Source organism: Perca fluviatilis, chromosome 12 (assembly GCF_010015445.1).
Source record: "Perca fluviatilis chromosome 12, GENO_Pfluv_1.0, whole genome shotgun sequence".
In the NCBI taxonomy this organism is placed as follows: domain Eukaryota; kingdom Metazoa; phylum Chordata; class Actinopteri; order Perciformes; family Percidae; genus Perca; species Perca fluviatilis.
This window is the reverse complement of record NC_053123.1, coordinates 17,250,166-17,271,356: the sequence shown is the minus strand read 5'-3', so window position 1 is coordinate 17,271,356 and position 21,191 is coordinate 17,250,166. Positions and strand designations below refer to the sequence as shown.

The window sequence follows — 21,191 nt, the reverse complement described above, 5'->3', positions numbered from 1 at the left end:
TACTTTTCTTGGCTGAAATGGCCATCCACAACCTTTTGATATCGTCCAACAGTTATTTAAAGGAAAATGTCTATTTCAAATTATTATTATTATAATTTACAGTAATTTTTCCACCAGTCTACAACGTGTACACATTATGTGGTAACCGGTATGCATTTGTGCAGTGTATATCATTTAAAGGTTGTCTTTATGTCTGCACTTTTTTTCTTCATGTTTTTATTGACGTTGAGAAAAACGTATCACCCTCGCGATAAGAATTTTGCACACGACATAGATATCTATGGCACACGATGCATGACGTTTCATAGGCATCAACCACTTGAAGACGGAGAGGTGGCCCTCGAGCCAGGACGCACTGCTGAGGTGTAGGAGGTTTGTGCCCTAAAAACAGATAATAATTAGACACTTTCACTCAGTGGTAGTCGCCGTGCCCATGTAAAAACAGCAGTTGTCTATCAGTCGGTTAATTTCACAGCCTGTGTTTAAGATTTATCGTGTGCGCTACAGTACGAACACATGAAAAGTAGCTTGATGAGTGTCCAAAGTATTGGAAGTTTGGAGGGGACGCCATCTTTGGTCCCAGCTCTCCACGTCCCCAACACGGACCGTGTTTTCAGCAACATACCACGGCAGTGGTGAAGGCCCAGGAAGGTTTGTTAAACGTATTAAGACGTACATGTCTTTTCTACTAGGCGGTTTAGGTCATTATTATGTAGAACGAAAGGGAATAGTATTAAAACGACCAAGCAAATCTTGGTGGCGAAACCAGCTTTCTAGCTAACGTTACACTAACGAGTCGGCTCCAAAGTCAATTGAGCCTGTTTGGCTAGCTAGAAACGTTAGCACTGAAGACAGGACAGTCTTGCTGTGGTCAGGCCAGTGCAGTAACGTTAACCTTAAGACAAATCCGTGCACAATGTCGATAAACCTTTGCGAGAACAGAAAGCTTAGCTACTGCTGTAACGTTAGTCGGCTCATCCTTCTTCAAGCATGCTGCTGTTATAGGAGTAACGTTAAACACTAGTCAAGTTACAGATGGATGTAAACTGGATCAGTAAATGCAAGAAGAGAAATCAAACGTTTTTTGACGACGGTTAACGTAGTATCACCTGATAAGTTAGGTGTACATTGCACTGTGTTTGTGTGTAGACTGATGTTTCCCTACCAACAGTGGTCACAATATCTGTGCATGTGTACTGAAGTTAATCATCTTTTAACGGTGCAGAAGGGTCTTAGATCGGCTTTAAACATGACGGTCGGTATCTAACATTAAGTGTAGTCATTGTCTTTAAAATAGCCCTTTTCTAGAGATGCTGCTGCACTGAATGGTACGTAAATTAGCCTTGTCTGACCTTTTAGTCTTACTTACTTAGAGTAAAACCATCATCTAACGCTAGATGCTCCTACAGAAATTAGGGGGACACCAGCACAGGCTGCATTGGGCTGTGCATCATGCTAATCCACACACAATCGGATAACGTTAACTTATGCTTATTTGATCATTTTTGGTGACCCAATGTAGTTGTGATTAATGTCAGTTATGCCATCTTGCACCCTCTTTATTTTTCACTGAATACTGTAAAGATTGAGGACTTTTACTTAGCTTTGGACATTGAGGTAACTTCTCATTTTTTAGTATTATCAGTGTTCCATCCATTGATTTACATTAATCAGTGGATGACTACCTACAGTATTGGCACTGCTAAATATAGAAAATTGGGAGACTGTTGTCTGTGTTGTTTTTTACATTGTCAATGAGTGAACCTAGGTGGAAGTAATCCAACCCAGTTTATGCCAAATATGTTTAAGACTTTCCAAGTGTCTGCCATAAACAGGTGGTCATTCTGCTGAGCTGCACGAGTTAAATGACATCCACAGCAAGAGTTATAAGGGTTCAACCACTTGTTCCTGCAGGGGCTTATATATAGATAATAGTTATGCACTGAGGCATTCATGTTTGAAACAAAGGGAAATCCTTGAACACCACACATCTGATTTGTAGTTATGTAAAACTGGCATAAACATTCTGGGGGAAAAGTGAGAGATGGTTATGGAGCCATCTCAGCTAGACCAAGATTGTTATGAAAAGTAGCAGTAGGAAGGGTTTTAAAGCTAGACTTCTACATAGTATCGTTTGTACTGGTCAATTAAATGGCTAGAACAATTGCTTCTTGAGAATATTGCAGTGAATGATAAAACTGCAAACACTGATCATACCAATCATGTATTCACTGCATGAGTTATACTTGCCTGTCAAACTGTATAAAGGTGAAAAGTGTGCTATTCATTTAAATAGTTGCATACAAAGTGAGAAAACCTGTCTATATATGTCTTGGTGATTACAGGGCTAAATATTTAGCACCACTGTATATACTCAAAACGCAAAATGGACTTGCCCGTTCGTTCCTCTAGTTGTACAGGACAGATGACTGCGGCAGATGACTTCTTACCAAAACAAAAAATTTGAATAGAAGCCACAGACCCATGATCTTTGTAACAATCGGACAACAGGTCAATTTTCTCTTCCTATACTCTGCATTAGGAAGGGATAGGTTTGTCCTATTAACATTTTTTTTTTTTTTTTTTAACCTACTTAAGTGTCTCTTAGCACAGGAGGGTAGTGACTGTTAATGTGATCTTGGATGTTATCAGGGAAAAGTGTGCTGGCAAAGGTTAGTTTAAATAGTCAAACTCCTTCTGTAGTTAGTGGTGGAGAACAAACAAGAGACTGTTAATATAAACGATTTAGGTTGGCAGTTGAGCAAAAACGTCTTAATACGGGGAAATGTCTTTCAGTAAACCACATCATTATTTTAAGTTATAACTTGCATGCAGATTTTAATTATGATGCATGTTTCTTATCTTTAGACAATTATATGCATCTGATAATTGAATATCAAGTACTGAATTTGGTCTACATTTCCTTTGCTTCTGTGCTGCTAGACTTGCCACTTCTTTGCAATTCAGTCCAATACATCACACGGTTTACAGAGTATGATGCTAATCATAACTGTTATCACTAAATCTGGCACATGGTGGTTATTTAAAAATGTGATGGAGGCTTTTGTTTTGAATCTCTGCTGCTGTTTGAATTCTCATTGTGTAAGTTGGTGGGTTATTGCTTGTTAGCTGGAGCCAGATACAAGCCTTTGCTTGTTTTAGTTGTTGTTGTTGTTAACACAATAATTGGTAATAAAACTAGGCTATTAATTTTTTCTTCAAGAACTTATTTAAATAACTATATTTTGCAGCTGGTTTTGTGGATGGCATTGATTTACTGACTGGAGGTGATTTAGATGTATACAAATTTATAATAATAATAATAATAATAATGTGAGCCATTTATGTGCTTTTTTTGGACACCTACTGGATCATCTACTGATCTGGAAAGTAGTCACAAGTCTGTATTATTTGAGTTGACTGTATACCTGTCACGATGCATTTCTCAAGTGGCTTCATGTTGCACACTAAAGTGGGCCTGTGTGCTTGCTGCTGCATTATAATGTAGGCCTATAACTTAAAAGCCGACAGTGTTTTTGTGGATATAATGAATGGCTTTTTCTGTTAACCATTCTTGCTAAGGTTTCATTTTACATACATCAACAAAGAAGTTAAAAGTACACAAGTAGTATTTGACTGTCCACAACTTCTACTTAATGAACACTTTTTTTCTTCTAATAAACATGTAGGCTATTAATTTTTTGTTCAAGAACTTATTTAAACAACTATATTTTGCAGCTGGTTTTGTGGATGGCATTGATTTACTGACTGGAGGTGATTTTAGATGTATAACAACAAGTTTCCTGGAGCACTGCTTAAATGCACGGATGTCCCCCTCCATCGTGATTAACTGAAGTCTTATATATCTACAGTATTAAATGGTATCAGAGCATGTCTTCTCTAGTCTGCTAGACTGCTAGTCTGCTGCTGTCATAGTTGATTGGTGGGTGCATTTAAACGGATGTTAAGAATTAGCATTTTTGTCTATTGGTGCACATTCATTAACTAATCTTTGTTTGACCACAAGGATGCCCTACTCCCAGCTGCTTGGATTTTGAAGTTATTGGGAAACATTTCTCAATGTCTTATGTTCTCCATTTAAATTGATTTCTATGTAGATTCAAAATGGTTGTCTCATTAAATCACAGGTTTAGTGGGCAGACCCCTCTGAGTCAGCAGCAACACTAAAGCCCAGGGAGCTCACATAACAGTCCCACAGGAGAGAACAGTATTCATCAGTACCTAGCAGTTGAAACATTGCTCTTGGACTCTCAGGATAATAATATTTGTGGCATAGAGATGCCGGTTTCTTCTGGACTTTTACTGTGCATTTTGAGTTATCATAGATAGTTTTCGTGACTTTATTATTGTAGTATTAAGCTGCTCCTATATCTGGTTGTGATAACCTAAGTAAACATAAGAAAATCTTGCTTAACTCCTCAGTACACACAGTGAAACCTGTCGTTGATATGCCTCGTCTTGGCCTATATTTTTGGACTAGACTAAAATATTATTTACCTGTGAGAGTTTGAGATTGTATATGTAAAATCCCCTATATTACAATTCTGCTCTCAAGCTCACTTCTACTGTGCCATCTGCTCTTGAGTGGGTGCATTTAAAGGCTTCAATTAAGCTGATCCTTGAATAACTGAGACATACTGTGAATTGCTGCTAATCTTCCCAGGCACCATGGAGGAGCTGCACAGCCTGGACCCCCGGAGACAGGAGCTGCTGGAGGCACGCTTTATGGGCGGGGTCAGCGGCAGCACAGGGGGCAGCACTGGCAGCACAAGTGGAGGAACCAAAGTGAGGGAATATTTAGCTGTGTCAGTGTTTGTACATAATAATTGGTCAAAATACAGTTTTAAGTGTCCACATCTCAATTCTTTTTTTTTTCTTCAGGGTTTGACCAATAATGAATGTTCAAATCACAGTTTTGGAAGCCTGGGCTCCTCAAGTGACAAGGAGTCAGAGGTACACTAACCTATTGGCACAAACTATTGACAAATCATTATTATGAACAAGTTAGTTGATTATATAAGTAAATATGTTATTCTTGCATAAGAACTGAGCTCAATTATTAAGTGACAATGGCTTACCAGATCAGAGTTTTTGTTAGCTGGACAGTAGACCAGCATGTTAAAGGTTGTATGTGTCATAGTGTGACTGAGTTGTATATACGATGTCTGCTCTCTCGATAACTCTTGTTTTTCAGTAATGCTACTGTTCATCTTAATGCCCTTTTTTAAGGCTACAATAACATATTTTAGCAGCATTTTTAATCCTAACCTTTACACACTGCTATTTATACATAACTGGAAACTGTGGTTGCTCAGCACTCCCTTGTGACATTGTTCCTAACAAGGGACAATTCCGATCAGGCCAGAACCTGTTGACTAATGCCTTGGTTGGATTTAGTGGTCATAACGTGTGTGGAATAGTAGGCCATGTGATAAAGTAATCTAGGATTGTGACAAATGTGCTGTTAATTATTAGCCTGGGTAAACCCTGACGAACTTCCGGGAAATTTGAGATTTGCTGTGCCAGTCAGTCTGGCGAAGAACCCATTCAAACCCATTTCCAATGTCCCCAAAATCGAGGCACCAGTCACAACCGTTGAGGCGGGCTTTACGCGACGACGAGAAGCTTTTTGTTTACATTCAACATGACGGCTACCGAAGCCGTGCTTCACGTGCTCGGCCATGATCGGCGACCGGCAGGTCAGTCTGACATATGCCGATTTCATGCCGGTCAATGCTAGTATTAACTGACAACATAAGTTATACGAGTTACAGTTCTCAAGGACACACACACGGACGCGACAGCACAGTCTTTTTTTCTTATTTATTTATTTTTTTCTTTCAACTTTTCTGCCTTGTGTGGCGCATACCCGCTCGCGGTGTGAAGCGCGTGTCCACGCTATTCTTGCACATGTAGAGAACCTCGGGAATTGACCTGCAACATGTCAGCTGTTTGGAAATTCTTCAGCGTGTGTGCAGAAGATAACAAGTTTGCAATATGCAACACCTGCAAGGAAAAAGTAGGGCGTGGAGGGAAGACACCAAAAACCAAAAATTCTTTTAGTTGGATATTGGATGTGAGAAGCGTCACATAATCTGCTGGTTATACCCAGTTGCTGCTCTATTTTGTTTGTCTAAACATCTTGTCTTTCTCACTTAATAGGGGTCAGATGTGAAAAGAGGTAGTTCTCCTGCTTATTCGGTAGGTATATATTGAAATTGAAGTTATTCTGATGAGAGCCGTTTATCTTCCACTACTGTGGTTATCAAGACCGGACAAACCTTATTTGAAACTACAATGAGAGCAGTTGCATAAGTCAAAGTAAAATCTGTCATGGTAGTTTTTAGTAGTACTTTCATATTGCGGTCATTTGATCCAATGTTGAAATAAATGTTTCCGTTTATTGTCAACTTGATAAGAAGAAAAACATTTTTATTAGATTACATGTTTTTTTACTGTCCCCACAGGTAGCTTCAGACAACCACATTGTTGTGATGCTGTTAAAGCAGCAGCAAGTCTGATGGTCAAAACAGCCTTTTTGTGTAGTGTTTTAAAAAACATTGTTCAACAAAATGTATCTTTCAGACCCCAGAGAAGAAACAGTCAGAAGCAGCCAGAGGCAGAAAAAGGAAACCTGAGATCCAATCAGAGAGCAGCCAAGGTGAGTGTTTTTGTGTTAAACTGGTTACATTTCCACTTTTGCTTACACAATTTCTGACATTTTAATAAATAACATTCTTTTCCCTTTCACAGGGAAATCAATTGTGCGAGGACCCAAAATAAGTGATTATTTTGATGTAAGTTTTCAGGGGGTTTTTGTCAGAGGTTTCATACATTGAAAGGAAGTGTTGAGTGATTGTGTGCTACATTAGTCTTTCAACCACTGAGGCATAATCCATTTCCTGTCTCCAAAATAACAGTACTGTGATAGAAAAGGAGCCACTAGTGGCTCTGCTGTTATCAAATGTTTGGTAGTGATGTTCCCTTTCCTCTCTTAACCTTTAAGTTCCAGGGAGGAAATGGGTCCAGTCCTGTGAGAGGTCTCCCACCAGTGATTCGTTCACCCCAGAACTCACATTCCCACTCCACTCAGGGTATTGCTGTAAGTTACGCCAAAACTTGTACTCAAAATCTCTTGCTGCTCCATTTGGTGTTGCCCTGTCATCAAAGAAATGCTCCCCCTTCTGTTGCAGGTTAGACAAAATAGCTCATCTCCTACAAGTCTGTCTTTTGGGGACCACATGACTCATCCAAAGCAACTAGCAGTCAAATTTGTTCAGGTGAGGGCACAACCAGCTTTTTGTTATCGCTGTAATGTGTTTGTCTTTTCTAGGCAAGTTTTAAACAACTTCTTTTTGTTGTATTTATTCTAGACTGACCTCACAGTGTTGAAGTTAGCTGCCCTTGAAAGCACTAAGAATCTAGACCTTGAGAAGAAGGAGGGCAGAATAGACGATTTGCTAAGGGTAAGGAGAAGGTCTTACCCTGTTTAATTGCAGGAAGGCTCGAGTGTGATGTTACTTTAATGCAAAACAAATTGGACAATGTTTGCCAAATAATGTTTGCTAATAGAATAGATGGACCTTAATTTGTTTTTTTGTCTGTTTGGTAGGCAAACTGTGATCTCAGGAGACAGATAGACGAACAACAAAAATTACTTGAAAAGTACAAGGAACGCTTGAATAAATGCATCACCATGAGCAAGAAGTTGCTCATAGAAAAGGTAAATGTATTGTTTTTCTTAACCCTTTTTATAAACACTATAATTAGGGATGTCACAAGAACCGATACTTGGGTACCAAGTCGATGCCAAAATTCTGAAAACGTGCTAGTACTCATTTTCCTATAGTACCATAGGTATCAGATGTAGTGGGGGATGCTATTCTTCCGGACCTGAGGGGGGCAGCATATACGCGTGTTCTAATGTTGTAGTCTGCCACTAAATGCCAAAGAGAAATTCAATCGGCACGGAATAGCTCCTCATTTGTGTGCACACTCTAACACTTGACCGCAGTAGCCTCTGGCTTTACAGTACATCTACGACAACAGCTTTCACAAGTTCACCTGGAACTTCCAAACTACAAGTTAGTCTGTTTCTCTCTGCTGTTATTTTTCACATAGAGCCTAATGTTAACGCTAACTGACATTAGCGCTTGTTCCACCCAGCGGACCTCTGCATAACGTCAGTTAATTTTAACCAACCCAATTCTACGTGAAAAAACAATGTCAGAAAGAAACAGATTTAACTTAACATACTTGCTGTTTGGGAGTTCTAGGTGAACTCATGGAAGATATTACCAGGCTTCGGAGCAGTGGGCTGTGGGTCTAGAAGACCTACAGATTCTCTCCAGATTACATGTAAATTACTGTGGTAACGAATTGGGTATTGAGAAATGCGAAATTTTACCTGTATTGGTATCGAATTCTAAATTTCTGGTAGTGTGACATCCCTACTCAACATATATGTCTGCAACACCCCATGCAAACCTATATTTTATATTCTTCAGAGCACCCAGGAGAAGCAGGCCTGTCGGGAGAAAAGCATGCAGGATAGACTTCGTTTAGGCCACTTCACTACAGTGAGACATGGAGCGTCATTCACAGAACAGTGGACTGACGGCTATGCCTTCCAAAACCTTGTAAAGTAGGAGGCTTTTAGTGAAATTGTGTCTTATTGATCATGTTGTTATTTTCTAGTTGTTTTACACAATTGTTTATTAGTATATTTTTATTTATCCTTAGAGAAACACACTCTTACAGAAACATTCTTGTCACAGTGAAGCACATTTTTATACCTCTGCGCCCTCAAGGGAATGTCTTCACATTTGGCACAAATGTCAACTTGGACTGAAGGATGAACTGATTGGCTTTTGGTGGTCAAAGGTCAAGGTCACTGTGACCTCCCCAAAATGCCTTTTTGGCCATAACTCAAGAACACCAGCACTACTTAGGACAACGTTTCACACAATGTTGTCCTAATTAGGATAAAATATAAAATGAAGTATTGATATTTTATATCCAAAAGGTCAACTTCACTGTGACAACAGATTGTTCTGAAAAAACACTTTTCTGGCCATTATTCAAATCCATACTCGGGCACCGAAGGAGAGACATTTGGTCAGATACTGAATTGGTGACATTAATTTTGGGTTCCCACCTTAAAACTGTGGTGATTGTATAGATCTTCTGTGTTGCCGGGTTGAAGATATGTGTGAAGCATCCATGTTTTGCAGTAAAAAAAAAAAACACGTACTTTTTTTTTATTAAATTGCCTTCACAAAGTCTTCTACTACATATATCATATTTTGTAAGTTTGGACAGACATGGATGTAAACGGCAAACGTATGGGAGCACAGGTATGGAACTGGTACCAATGTCGTCTAACAAAAATCCCTGATTTCCATTTGCAGACAACAAGAGTGGATAAACCAACAGAGAGAAGACATTGAGAGGCAGAGAAAACTTTTAGCCAAGAGGAAACCTCCATCGTCCAGCAACTCCCAAACCCCAACTACAAACTTGGAGCCAAAGCAACGCAAAACTAAGGCAGTGAATGGAGCAGAAAATGATCCCTTTCTAAAACCCAGCCTACCTCAACTGTAAGTTCAGTCCACAGATATCAGACCAGCCATTCCCCAGGCAAATGCTGTGTATAAAATTTAGTGTAGTTTTGGCTTATTATTTTGCATAGTCTGCTCTTGTAAAGCAAGTGTAACAGGACTGTATGCACAAAAAGTAAAACTGAATGTAGTAATCGAAGTAAACCTGTAGATGCTGTTGACAAAAGCAAATTTTTTTTTTTCTTCTCTCTCTCATCCTGGAAAGGCTGACACTAGCAGAGTACCATGAACAGGAAGAGATCTTTAAACTGCGTCTTGGACATCTCAAGAAGGTTTGCCAATGCTGAACCTGCAGCAACAACTTATTAAAAACTATTTTATTTTTTTAACCCATTTTAACGGCGTACATTTTTTTATCGCGAGATTAACGTTCTTTTTGGCCCAGCAAACTTTGTAGTTTTTTCACATGCTGTTGCAACAACTAGTAACGTTAGAAAAACTACAACACCTCACTGGATCTAGCTAGACCGGAAACAAAACATGCACGCTGCACACACTTGTTTGCACTTGCTTGCGAGCTGGCCAAAGAGTAGTACATACCTGCAAACTAGTCACTTTTCGGCAAAAATCGCCGTTTTGAATGGGGTCCGAGACCCGGTGCAAATACGGCACCGGTGCCGTAACGACCGTTATCTACCGGACCAAATAGCAACGCGGATTTCGGTGCCTTATTCAGGTGCCACTTATGGCGCTTTTCCATTACATGGTACCGGCTCGCCTCGACTGTACTCGCCTTTTTTGGTTTTCCATTACGAAAAAAAGTACCTGGTACCTGCCAACGGGTACTTTTTTCTTTCTTTTTTTGGTACCACCTCAGTCGAGGTTCCAAGCGAGCTGAAGCGACACTAAAAGGTGACGTGAAAACCTGCAGACTACAGATTTGTCGGAAAGAATAATCACTGATTACTGCGTCGTCATTGCTAGCGACAGATGGGGATGTCCTGAACAAACCCAGCATTTTTAAATAGTTTAGCCAGCTGTGGTTGTTTGCTGCCTCCAGCTTCTTTTGAAACAAAGTTTTTCTTGGTCCTGCAGAGGCTCCACGCAGAGCTTTCTCCGTAGCATACAAGTGGCCTGATGTTTATACTTCTCCGTGAGGGGGGGTGTGGGTGTGGGTGATAGAGCGAGGGATCAGTGAGAGAGTGATGGCGATTAGCTCCGGAGCGAGTAGTGACTCTAGAGTCATATAGTGAGAGAAACAAAGAGTCTCCTCTGTTCTTTCTGACCACGGTGGGAAATCTGGAGCAGTAAAAGGTAACTCTCTCCTTGATTTCATGTCGTTTATGGAGAAGGAGAACCAGGAAATGAGTCGGGGAAATGCAACACTACCAAGCCACGCTCACGGCAGTCGCTATGACGACCAGCCACGCTGAGGCGGTACTAAAATCTGCGATGGAAAGCGGACGCACAGTGCGTCGAGTAGAGTCGAGGCGAGTCGAGCAGGTACCATGTAATGGAAAAACGCCATTAGATGCCTGCACTTCTTTCTGATGCTCCGAAAACGGACATTAGCGGGAACTGAAACATTGCCGCACAGGAGGCCAGTCAACACTACACTTAGCAGCAGGTAACGTTAGCCTACCGTTAGCTAGCAACTGGATTAAACACGGTTAAAATGTTTACAGCTAAACGGTGTAAAGTGTGTCTGTATTTCACTGGAGAGGACTCCAACACTGGACTGTAGCTGCCGTTGTCTGAAAAACACAGTCATGATGTTATGTTGCTCACCTCACCAGCCTCGTGGTGCATTCACTGTAATTGTAAAATACCCTTTTCCCATCCAGTGGTTGTTTTCACCGTTTTGTGCTTTTTTTTTCCTTTTCTTTTTTTATCAACTTTTTATTGTTTTATATTTTTGAACATACAGAACCGACAAATACAATTGAACAAGGTGCTCCTTTTTTAAATATATCTTTTGGTTCAGGCACAGTTTTAAAAGCATCGTATCATGTTGATAAGAGCATTAAAATGAGAAAAAATAATGGGACAAAAAGAAATCAAGGGACATTTAAAATGGATAAAAATGTGCGATTAATTGCGAGTTAACATGACCTTAATGCGATTAATCGCGATTAAATATTTTAATTGTTTGACAGCACTAGAAATTATGTATTATATATAATTATTAATTTCATAAGTTACTCAATTTATCCAGGGCCCAGTGTATAACAAAGATAATGGGTGCTTTTACACAGTTTAGAAGTTTAAAAACCTAAGTGGATTAATTATCTTATTAAACGTAGCAAATCTTTGTCTTCAATATGAAGATAATGAACATATTCAGCCTGATCCTCCTGCTTCCTGAGTTGAACCACTGTTCCTTTTTTATTTGAATCACCCTAAGGATGTAGCGAGCCTATAGTTTGTCATATTCATTGTTTTCCCAATGAAGAAGCATCACAGGCAGCCCATGACAGACTCTGTACTATGTCAACTGTTAATATTTAATACAGAACTAGTCAGCTTTGTACAAGTGGGTTTTGATGAGCTCTTCTTGTAGTCAGAGTTCTGAAGTTCCTTTTGTGCATTTGTGTGTTTGTGTGCATGAATCATTTATAGGAAGAAGCTGAGATCCAGGCGGAGCTGGAGCGTCTGGAGAGAGTGCGCAACCTTCACATTCGAGAGCTGAAGAGAATAAATAATGAAGACAGCTCACAGTGAGTCTGAATCAATTTCTTTGACAGTTACTGCATTGATATTGGAGCATGATGTTCACACAAGGCCAGTATCCTCATCCAAAGTGGTGATTAGGGTTGGGTTTTGGTTTGTTTGTTTTTTAAACGATGCTAAAACGATACTTTTAAAACGGTGCCGGTGCCTGAACCAGTACTCAAAACGATAGTCGCCGACATTAAAAAAGATTTTTTGATTTTTTGCTAAGGCCATATGGTCAAAATTAAATTATTTATTAAAAATGTAATAACATTAAAGTGGTCATATTGTGCTTTTCCCTTTCCTTTTATTGTGTTATATATCTTTTTGTGCATGTTATAGGTTTACAAAGTGAAAAAGCCCGAAGTCCACCCCAAAGGGACTTACCATCTCCAACAGAAAACACTGTTCACAAACCGCTCTATTGTAGTCCAGGCTTTACTTCAGAGACAAACGTGCGTCACTTTGTAACACACGTTATAATGCTCGCCTAGCTGCTAGCATGGCACTCCCTCATACTCTGCAACTGACTAGCTAGCAGAGCTTACTGCGCATGTGCAACTCCCAACAAAGATGTTACAGAAGTGAGATGTCTCACTCTGTAGCTAAAACAGAGAGCTCAACACACAGGGTGAAAAGAGGAGCTGCAGCAATGTACAACAGTACAACAAAAATATGGTGTTTTCTGAAAATTAAACCACATAAAGCTATTCTGGTACAACCTCTAAATGCAATTATGAACCTGAAAATTAGCATAATATGAGCACTTTAACTTATTTCACCATTACATTTTTGTTAAAACGACAAACGACCCCTAGATGGGAAAAGGGTATTCTACAATAACTTTGAATGCACCACGAGGCACCGTCTGCTTTGGCAACAACAGCAGCTGCACACTGTTGTATCCTGGTGTTGGAATCCCCTACTGTGAAATACAGTCACACTTTACACCATTTAGCTGTCAGCATTTTAACAGTGTTTAAGCCAGCTACTAGCTAACGGTAGGTTAACATTACCTGCTGCCAAGTGTAATGTTAACTAGCGTCCCACGCAGCGATGCTTCTGTTGCCTCGAACATCGTTTCAGAGAGCAGCACAGGCATTTAAGTGGCACCGAAACGAGGCCCCGAAATCTGCATTGCTATTCGGTTCAGTAGATACCGGTCGTTTTGGTACCGGTGCCATATTAGCACTGGGTTTCGGAACCCAACCCTAGTGATATTAAGTAACTGCTCACTGCATGACGCTTTCTCGTCTTTTTCCACATTGGTCATGTATTGGCACAGCAAAGCTAATGTGGAAGAATTTGTCAGTGACACGTACTGTAGGTCTTTATGTTATTTTGATTGTCTTCTGTGTTGTTCTTTCCATCCAAAGATTTAAAGATCACCCAACGCTGAACGAACGGTATCTGCTACTACACCTTCTAGGAAGAGGGGGCTTTAGTGAAGTTTACAAGGTAAGTCATTAACTGTTGATGTCAAAGTGAAATAATATTCTTAGCAGGTGTTGCTTTTCAAGTATGTGCCAACTTTTTGTGCATATGTTCTGCAGGCTTTTGACTTGATTGAGCAACGATATGCTGCTGTGAAAATCCACCAACTTAACAAGAACTGGAGAGAAGAAAAAAAGGAGAACTATCACAAGTATGTTAGCCCATGTGAAAATATGTAACCTCACCTGGCTGCAGTATACTGTAGTTAGTGCTTCAAATGTTGTGACATACTTAGACAAACTGTTCTGATATCCTTAACTTTCAGTGTATTTTTGTTCCTCCATAAGCCCAAATGCCAGGCTGTCAGAGCGGGTGCAGTACTCTGTACTTTCATGCTTTTGTTGCTAATAGAAGCACAATTACCTTCTCTCCACAGGCATGCATGTCGAGAGTACAGAATACACAAGGAGCTGGACCACCCCCGAATCGTGAAACTTTACGACTACTTCTCACTGGACACAGACACGTTAGTGCACTTTCAGCACTTTTCATTTCCAGCACTTTTCACTTTCTGATGTGGGCCGTAATTCTTATAAAGTCCTTTTTTTCCATTCAATAGGTTTTGCACTGTCATGGAGTACTGCGAAGGCAACGACTTGGATTTCTACTTGAAACAGCATAAGCTAATGTCTGAGAAGGAAGCACGATCTATAGTCATGCAGATTGTGAACGCACTAAGATACCTGAATGAAATCAAACCCCCCATCATCCATTACGACCTTAAGCCAGGTAAACACATTTTTTGGACAAATGACTGTCATCCCGTCAATTCAACAAAATATCAGTTACTTTACCTTAACTTAGTACTGAGAATTTTGCCCCTGTACCCCAGCCCTCTTCATTGCTTTCACCCCCAACCTCTCCTGATCCCCCTTGATCCTCACCCCACCCCTTAAAAGTATCCTGTGCAAAGGGCTGAACTCCAAGCAGAATAAACTGTGAATTAAGGGATGCGATGAAAGGTGTATGGCACATATGTCAAAAAGCACACAACTCTCACATTATGGTGCAGTAATAATAGAATGCGTTTATTGTCATTGCACATTATACAGATAAATGTGCATCGCCTAAGAAAATAGTGGCATTTTGTACATTTTGCAAAATGCTTATAAGTACATAATTGCACAATATAAAGCATTATGGCACATATCCTCATTTACAGTATGGAAAATATGAATCTCATTTTAGTTATGTGGTGTAGTGTTGTGATGATGTTGAAGGGGGTGGTGGTGGGGGGGACATTGTTTTGTGGAGTTCAGTTTAGTGGTGTAGAAGCTGTGATATTATGGTATATTTGTATATTAAGGTCATAAAAACGATTTGTCAGAAATACAATTTTTACATTTTGTACATGCATAGATGGCAGCTTTAATAGAAAAGTTTACCTGTAACCTCAGGCGGCTCCAATGACAATCTGAAAAATGGTGAATCAGCAATATGTTAATGATTATTTGTACATTTTAAAAAGGTCAGACAGAGGAAAATAAACTGTAACAAAATACATGTGCAGCTGGAAAGAGTTATAGGAAAGCATGAGTATTCACCTGTAGCCTCGGGCAGCATCCGTGTCCTCATCAGCCTCTTTCTCTGCCGATTGTCCTCCAGATCTTAGCCGAAAAATTCAGCTAGTTGTGTGATATGAGACAACCAGTGCTGCGTCACCATGCGTTAATGTAGTCAATACACTGAAAACTACACTTGAAAAAATGTTATACGTCACAGAGACTAAATAGTATATGCATAAAGTGGACACATACATGAAAGGGTAACTCCTAAACCACACCGCCTCCCTTGTGGAACTGCTGCGGCACGCGCGCGCTGTCCACACTGACAGCGGTGCTGCTGTCAGACCAATCTTTCTACATTGAGGCTGTGTTCACATAGACTGCGGCGGTACTCTGACGTTCTGGCAAAAACACGGGTCCTTCCATTCATTTTGAATGGGGTTAGTGCGTTTAGGCTGCAGTGGTGGGGGCCGCAGGGCCAAGTGCGGTTGGAAATGTCAGAAAACAATAATTGTAAAATATAAAGTCTACTTGTGCTACATTGGGGGGTTAAATAACACAACAGGATGTCCCACAAGTGGGCCATTTTTAATGGCACAACCCAGATCGGATTTTCTAGTGTGAATGGGCCCTGAGTTTGCCTTTGATAATGACCATCAATAATAGAATATTTAATTTAAGCCTGTAACCGCATGCGGGCTACATATGCTCCAATCTGAAAACATGGCCACCGTTGCACACACACACTGCTCAGGTAGGCGGTGTAACCCGGGCTTTAGGCTTTACGTGCATAATCAAGTTGTGAGCTATGAGGCAGATGCTAATAAGAACACAATCATATGTTGAAAACAAAAATGTAGCATCAGTTAATTTCTGTATCTTGGATTGGACATCAATACACGGATATGTAGACCACGCTATTGGGTGAAGGTAGGTTTAGGAGAAACAAATCATGGTTTAGGTTTAAATTAGAGATGGCCCGATACCATTTTTTTGCTTACCGATTCTGATACCTGAACTTGCGTATCGGCCAATACCGAGTACCGATCTGATACCGGTGTGTCATACATTTTATTATGTTTTAACAGCTGTATACTACTATCCCTGTATGGATGTGATATTATTTCTATCTTTGTCGGTCTGGCTCAGGTTAAACTCTTTGTGAAACATGAACAAACACAAACAATGAATGCCACAGAACTTTGTTTTATTATGTAGTTTGACAGTCCGTTAGAACGGAAAAAGAACAAACTACTTTAACGTACATTTTCTTTAGGGCTTTATTACGTGGTATCAGATCGGTGCATAAACTCCAGTACTTCCCGCTACCTATACCAGCGTTTTAGGCAGTATCTCTAGTTAAAATAGCAAGAAAAACCCTGAAGGATAACTTGTAACTTGTGCTCCGACCGCAAGAATCCTAAAACACGAGCTAACGTTAGCTAAGGCCAAACGACAAATCGGCAATATACTTAAGAAATCTTACCGGACTTCTCTGGAAGTTTCACATCTTTCCGACAGTGATGATTTGGCCGGAGTCCTGATGCAAACAGTAAAAAGTGAAACTAAAAGTCTTTAAAAGTAAAATTAAATGTTTTTGGTATAAAGATTTGACACAACAGGACTCTAACCTTTTGATCTCCAGCAGTAAGCCAAGGAAAGTGTGACCATGGCGGTTAACACAAACGAATAAAACGCTCTCTAATTATAGTAGTGGGATTTTGCCAGATGAGGGTCAGTTATCTAGTTGGCTGAAGCAGTCATCCAGTTTATGGTATGCCATTTCTTCTTTAGTGCTGACTTAATTTACTCTCCTTTTAAGGCAATATTTTGTTGGTGGATGGCACAGCCTGTGGGGAAATCAAAATCACTGACTTTGGTCTGTCAAAGATTATGGATGATGACAACTATGGCGTCGATGGGATGGACCTGACATCACAGGGTGCAGGGACTTATTGGTGAGAAGAAATGTCCTTTTTTATATACATCAACACATACACTATACAGTACAGGCCAAAAGTTTGGACACACCTCATTCAATGTGTTTCCTTTATTTTCATGACTATTTACATTGTAGATTCTCACTGAAGGCATCAAAACTATGAATGAACATATATGGAATTATGTACTTAACAAAAAAGTGTGAAATAACTGAAAACATGTCTTATATTTTAGATTCCTCAAAGTAGCCACCTTTTGCGCTGATTACTGCTTTGCACACTCTTGGCATTCTCTTGATGAGCTTCAAGAGGTAGTCACCTGAAATGGTTTTCCAACAGTTTTGAAGGAGTTCCCAGAGATGCTTAGCACTTGTTGGCCCTTTTGCCTTCACTCTGCGGTCCAGCTCACCCCAAACCATCTCGATTGGGTTGAGGTCCGGTGACTGTGGAGGCCAGGTCATCTGGCGCAGCACTCCATCACTCTCCTTCTTGGTCAAATAGCCCTTACACAGCCTGGAGGTGTGTTTGGGGTCATTGTCCTGTTGAAAAATAAATGATGATCCAACGAAACGCAAACCGGATGGGATGGCATGTCGCTGCAGGATGCTGTGGTAGCCATGCTGGTTCAGTATGCCTTCAATTTTGAATAAATCCCCAACAGTGTCACCAGCAAAGCACCCCCACACCATCACACCTCCTCCTCCATACTTCACGGTGGGAACCAGGCATGTAGAATCCATCCGTTCACCTTTTCTTCGTCGCACAAAGACACAGCGGTTTGAACCAAAGATCTCAAATTTGGACTCATCAGACCAAAGCACAGATTTCCACTGGTCTAATGTCCATTCCTTGTGTTTCTTGGCCCAAACAAATCTCTTCTGCATGTTGCCTCTCCTTAGCAGTGGTTTCCTAGCAGCTATTTGACCATGAAGGCCTGATTTGCGCAGTCTCCTCTTAACCGTTGCTCTAGAGATGTGTCTGCTGCTAGAACTCTGTGTGGCATTCATCTGGTCTCTAATCTGAGCTGCTGTTAACTTGTGATTTCTGAGGCTGGTGACTCGGATGAACTTATCCTCAGCAGCAGAGGTGACTCTTGGTCTTCCTTTCCTGGGGCGGTCCTCATGTGAGCCAGTTTCTTGTAGCGCTTGATGGTTTTTGCGACTGCACTTGGGCACACATTCAAAGTTTTTGCAATTTTCCGGACTGACTAACCTTCATTTGTTAAAGTAATGATGGCCACTCGTTTCTCTTTACTTAGCTGATTGGTTCTTGCCATAATATGAATTCTAACAGTTGTCCAATAGGGCTGTCGGCTGTGTATCAACCTGACTTCTGCACAATACAACGGATGGTCCCAACCCCATTAATAAGGGAAAACATTCCACTAATTAACCCTGACAAGGCACACCTGTGAAGTGAAAACCATTTCAGGTGACTACCTCATGAAGCTCATTGAGAGAACACCAAGGGTTTGCAGCGCTATCAAAAAAGCAAAAGATGGCTACTTTGAGGAATCTAAAATATAAGACATGTTTTCAGTTATTTCACACTTTTTTTGTTAAGTACATAATTCCATGTGTTCATTCATAGTTTTGATGCCTTCAGTGAGAATCTACAATGTAAATAGTCATGAAAATAAAGGAAACTCATTGAATGAGAAGGTGTGTCCAAACTTTTGGCCTGTACTTTACATGCAGTGTAGCAATACCACACTATAAAAATACTCAATTATAATTAAGTGCATATTATCAACAAATATCAGAAGTAAAGGTACTGGTTAAGCAAAGCGGTCCCTTAAGTGTTCTATTAACCTGTAAGCAGTACTTTAATGCTGTAGTTGGTTGCGGTGGGGCCAAGTTTAACTATTGTATGTACTGTGGGGTAGTTTAATCTCATATCTGCATCATATTTTGTTTATGTATGTATATATGTTTGTGTGTGTGTGTGTATATATGTGTATGTATGTATGTATATATATGTGTGTGTGTGTGTGTGTGTGTGTGTATATGTATATATGTGTGTATGTATATATATATGTTTTTTTTTTGTTTTTTTTTGTGTGTATATATATTTGTATGTGTACAATGTGGCATAAATAGAAATGCTCAAGTAAAACATAAGTACCTCAAAATTGTACTTAATCACAGTATGAAGAGAGTAAATGTGCCAAGTTACTTTCCACTAAACAACTTTTTTTTTGTTCTGGTTAGGTACTTGCCTCCTGAATGTTTTGTGGTTGGCAAAGAACCTCCAAAGATCTCCAATAAGGTGGATGTGTGGTCTGTGGGCGTTATCTTTTTTCAATGTCTGTATGGAAGGAAGGTAAGGAGGGCAATTCAGATTCTACCCTTAAATGTTTCTGTAATTTCTTGCATGCTTAAGCACTGCTCCTACTTTTTCAGCCTTTTGGCCACAATCAGTCACAACAGGACATCCTGCAGGAGAACACCATACTGAAAGCTACAGACATTCAGTTTCCTGTTAAGCCTGTTTCCAGTAATGAAGCAAAGGTATGTGAACTTGCTTACAAAAGGGATCCAGCCATTTTAAAATGTCTTCTTTTTTTTTTTATTCTCAAAGAAAAAATATCTTAACACCTGGTTGACCTGCAAATCTTTTATACTATTCCTCCCACTTCCAGGCCTTTATAAGGCGGTGCCTAGCATACAGGAAGGAGGACCGGATCGACGTTCACCAGATGGGAAGTGACCCGTACCTGCTCCCTCACATGCGGAGGTCAAGCTCCTCTGGAAATCTGCAGATGAATGCTGCTGGCTCAGGACCTGCCTCCTCCAGTATCCTCTCATACTGACAGCCATGCTGTGACATCGTACTGTGACATAAAGGCAAACTGACCAAGTTGCTCCCACGCCTGCAGAGCTTCTCAGAGGCTCTGGCTTGCGGGAGGAGGAATAGCCGGCAACAGCTGGAGCAGGACACTAGTGGGGAGATCTCACCTGGCCTCCTCTGACCTGTGCCGGGCTTCTACTTGTTTACGAGGGCTTGCTCAATGGAGGGACAGTGAGGTGGTGTTTTAAAAGGACATGGATAAAAGGGATCTTTTGAGGGTCCGATAAAAGCACTGAAACTGACTAAGTACCTTGAAGAAAATGTGACTGGATGCTCTGTTCAGATGTTGCAGATGGATAAAGCCTTAAAGGGCCGAAGGGAGACTTGGCAGCCCGCCATTAAGATCGAATAACATGGTCCTGCCAGGGTGCAAATGATTCAGCTGCTAGAAGTTAATTTACTGTGAGGAGAGGACATTCATCTTTATGTAGAACTACAAAGATTAGTCTATTAATTTGGCAAAATGTTTTGTTTTTCACAAATATTAGGCTTTAATTTGAGTTACTTAGCCATGAGAATGTAATGTGTAGCATACAAGTGGCCTCTAGTGACATGTAGGTTGGGGCCACATACTTATGTTAAATGCACAAAGTAACCAAATGTGGAAAAATGACAGTGTTTAAAATCCTATGCAGGAATATTAATTAACAGATGAATTGGAAACTGCATATGCTGTGCAGGTGAATTTTCAAATTTTGAACTGCAGCAGTAATGTGTACAAAGAGTTAAAATTTCCCCATGCAAAACTAGTTTCCTGGAGTGTTTTAATTTTGCTGCTTTGTTGCTCTTGCTTGTTTAAGGGCTGTATGTTCCACTTTGGGTACAAATTGTACAGTTCTACTAAGAGTGAATAATAAATGCCAGGAAATCTTTTTCTCTTCCAGTGAATGGTACTGTAAAACCAGTCTGTTCATTCTAGAGTTAACATCCATACTCACCTGATCATACACTGTACATTTAAGGGTGCAATCTGCCAGCATTTGTCTCCCTTTTCTTAGCGCCCTCTATATAAAGGGCGCTACCTTTTCTAAGATTACGCTGACACTCTGTGGCTTTATTTGGTACTGCATCGTTACAGGGTGTACAAAGGATGCTCTCAACATCAACCA

The 21,191-nt window shown here is 40.3% G+C and overlaps 1 protein-coding gene across 1 annotated transcript; it reads left to right on the top strand.

The window, feature by feature from the left end:
* The first annotated feature begins 314 nt into the window (after positions 1 to 314).
* On the top strand, positions 315 to 20,975 carry tlk1a (tousled-like kinase 1a). The gene is given in 24 exon segments (XM_039818005.1): positions 315 to 573; positions 575 to 613; positions 615 to 651; positions 4,685 to 4,806; positions 4,903 to 4,974; positions 6,184 to 6,222; positions 6,607 to 6,682; positions 6,775 to 6,818; positions 7,028 to 7,123; positions 7,215 to 7,301; positions 7,395 to 7,487; positions 7,634 to 7,744; positions 8,529 to 8,665; positions 9,432 to 9,620; positions 9,847 to 9,913; positions 12,201 to 12,298; positions 13,670 to 13,751; positions 13,847 to 13,938; positions 14,164 to 14,253; positions 14,347 to 14,516; positions 17,115 to 17,250; positions 19,443 to 19,554; positions 19,635 to 19,742; positions 19,874 to 20,975. Coding segments are annotated over 24 exon segments (2,325 nt in total). The 5' UTR covers positions 315 to 516; the 3' UTR covers positions 20,045 to 20,975.
* Positions 20,976 to 21,191: the final 216 nt, after the last annotated feature.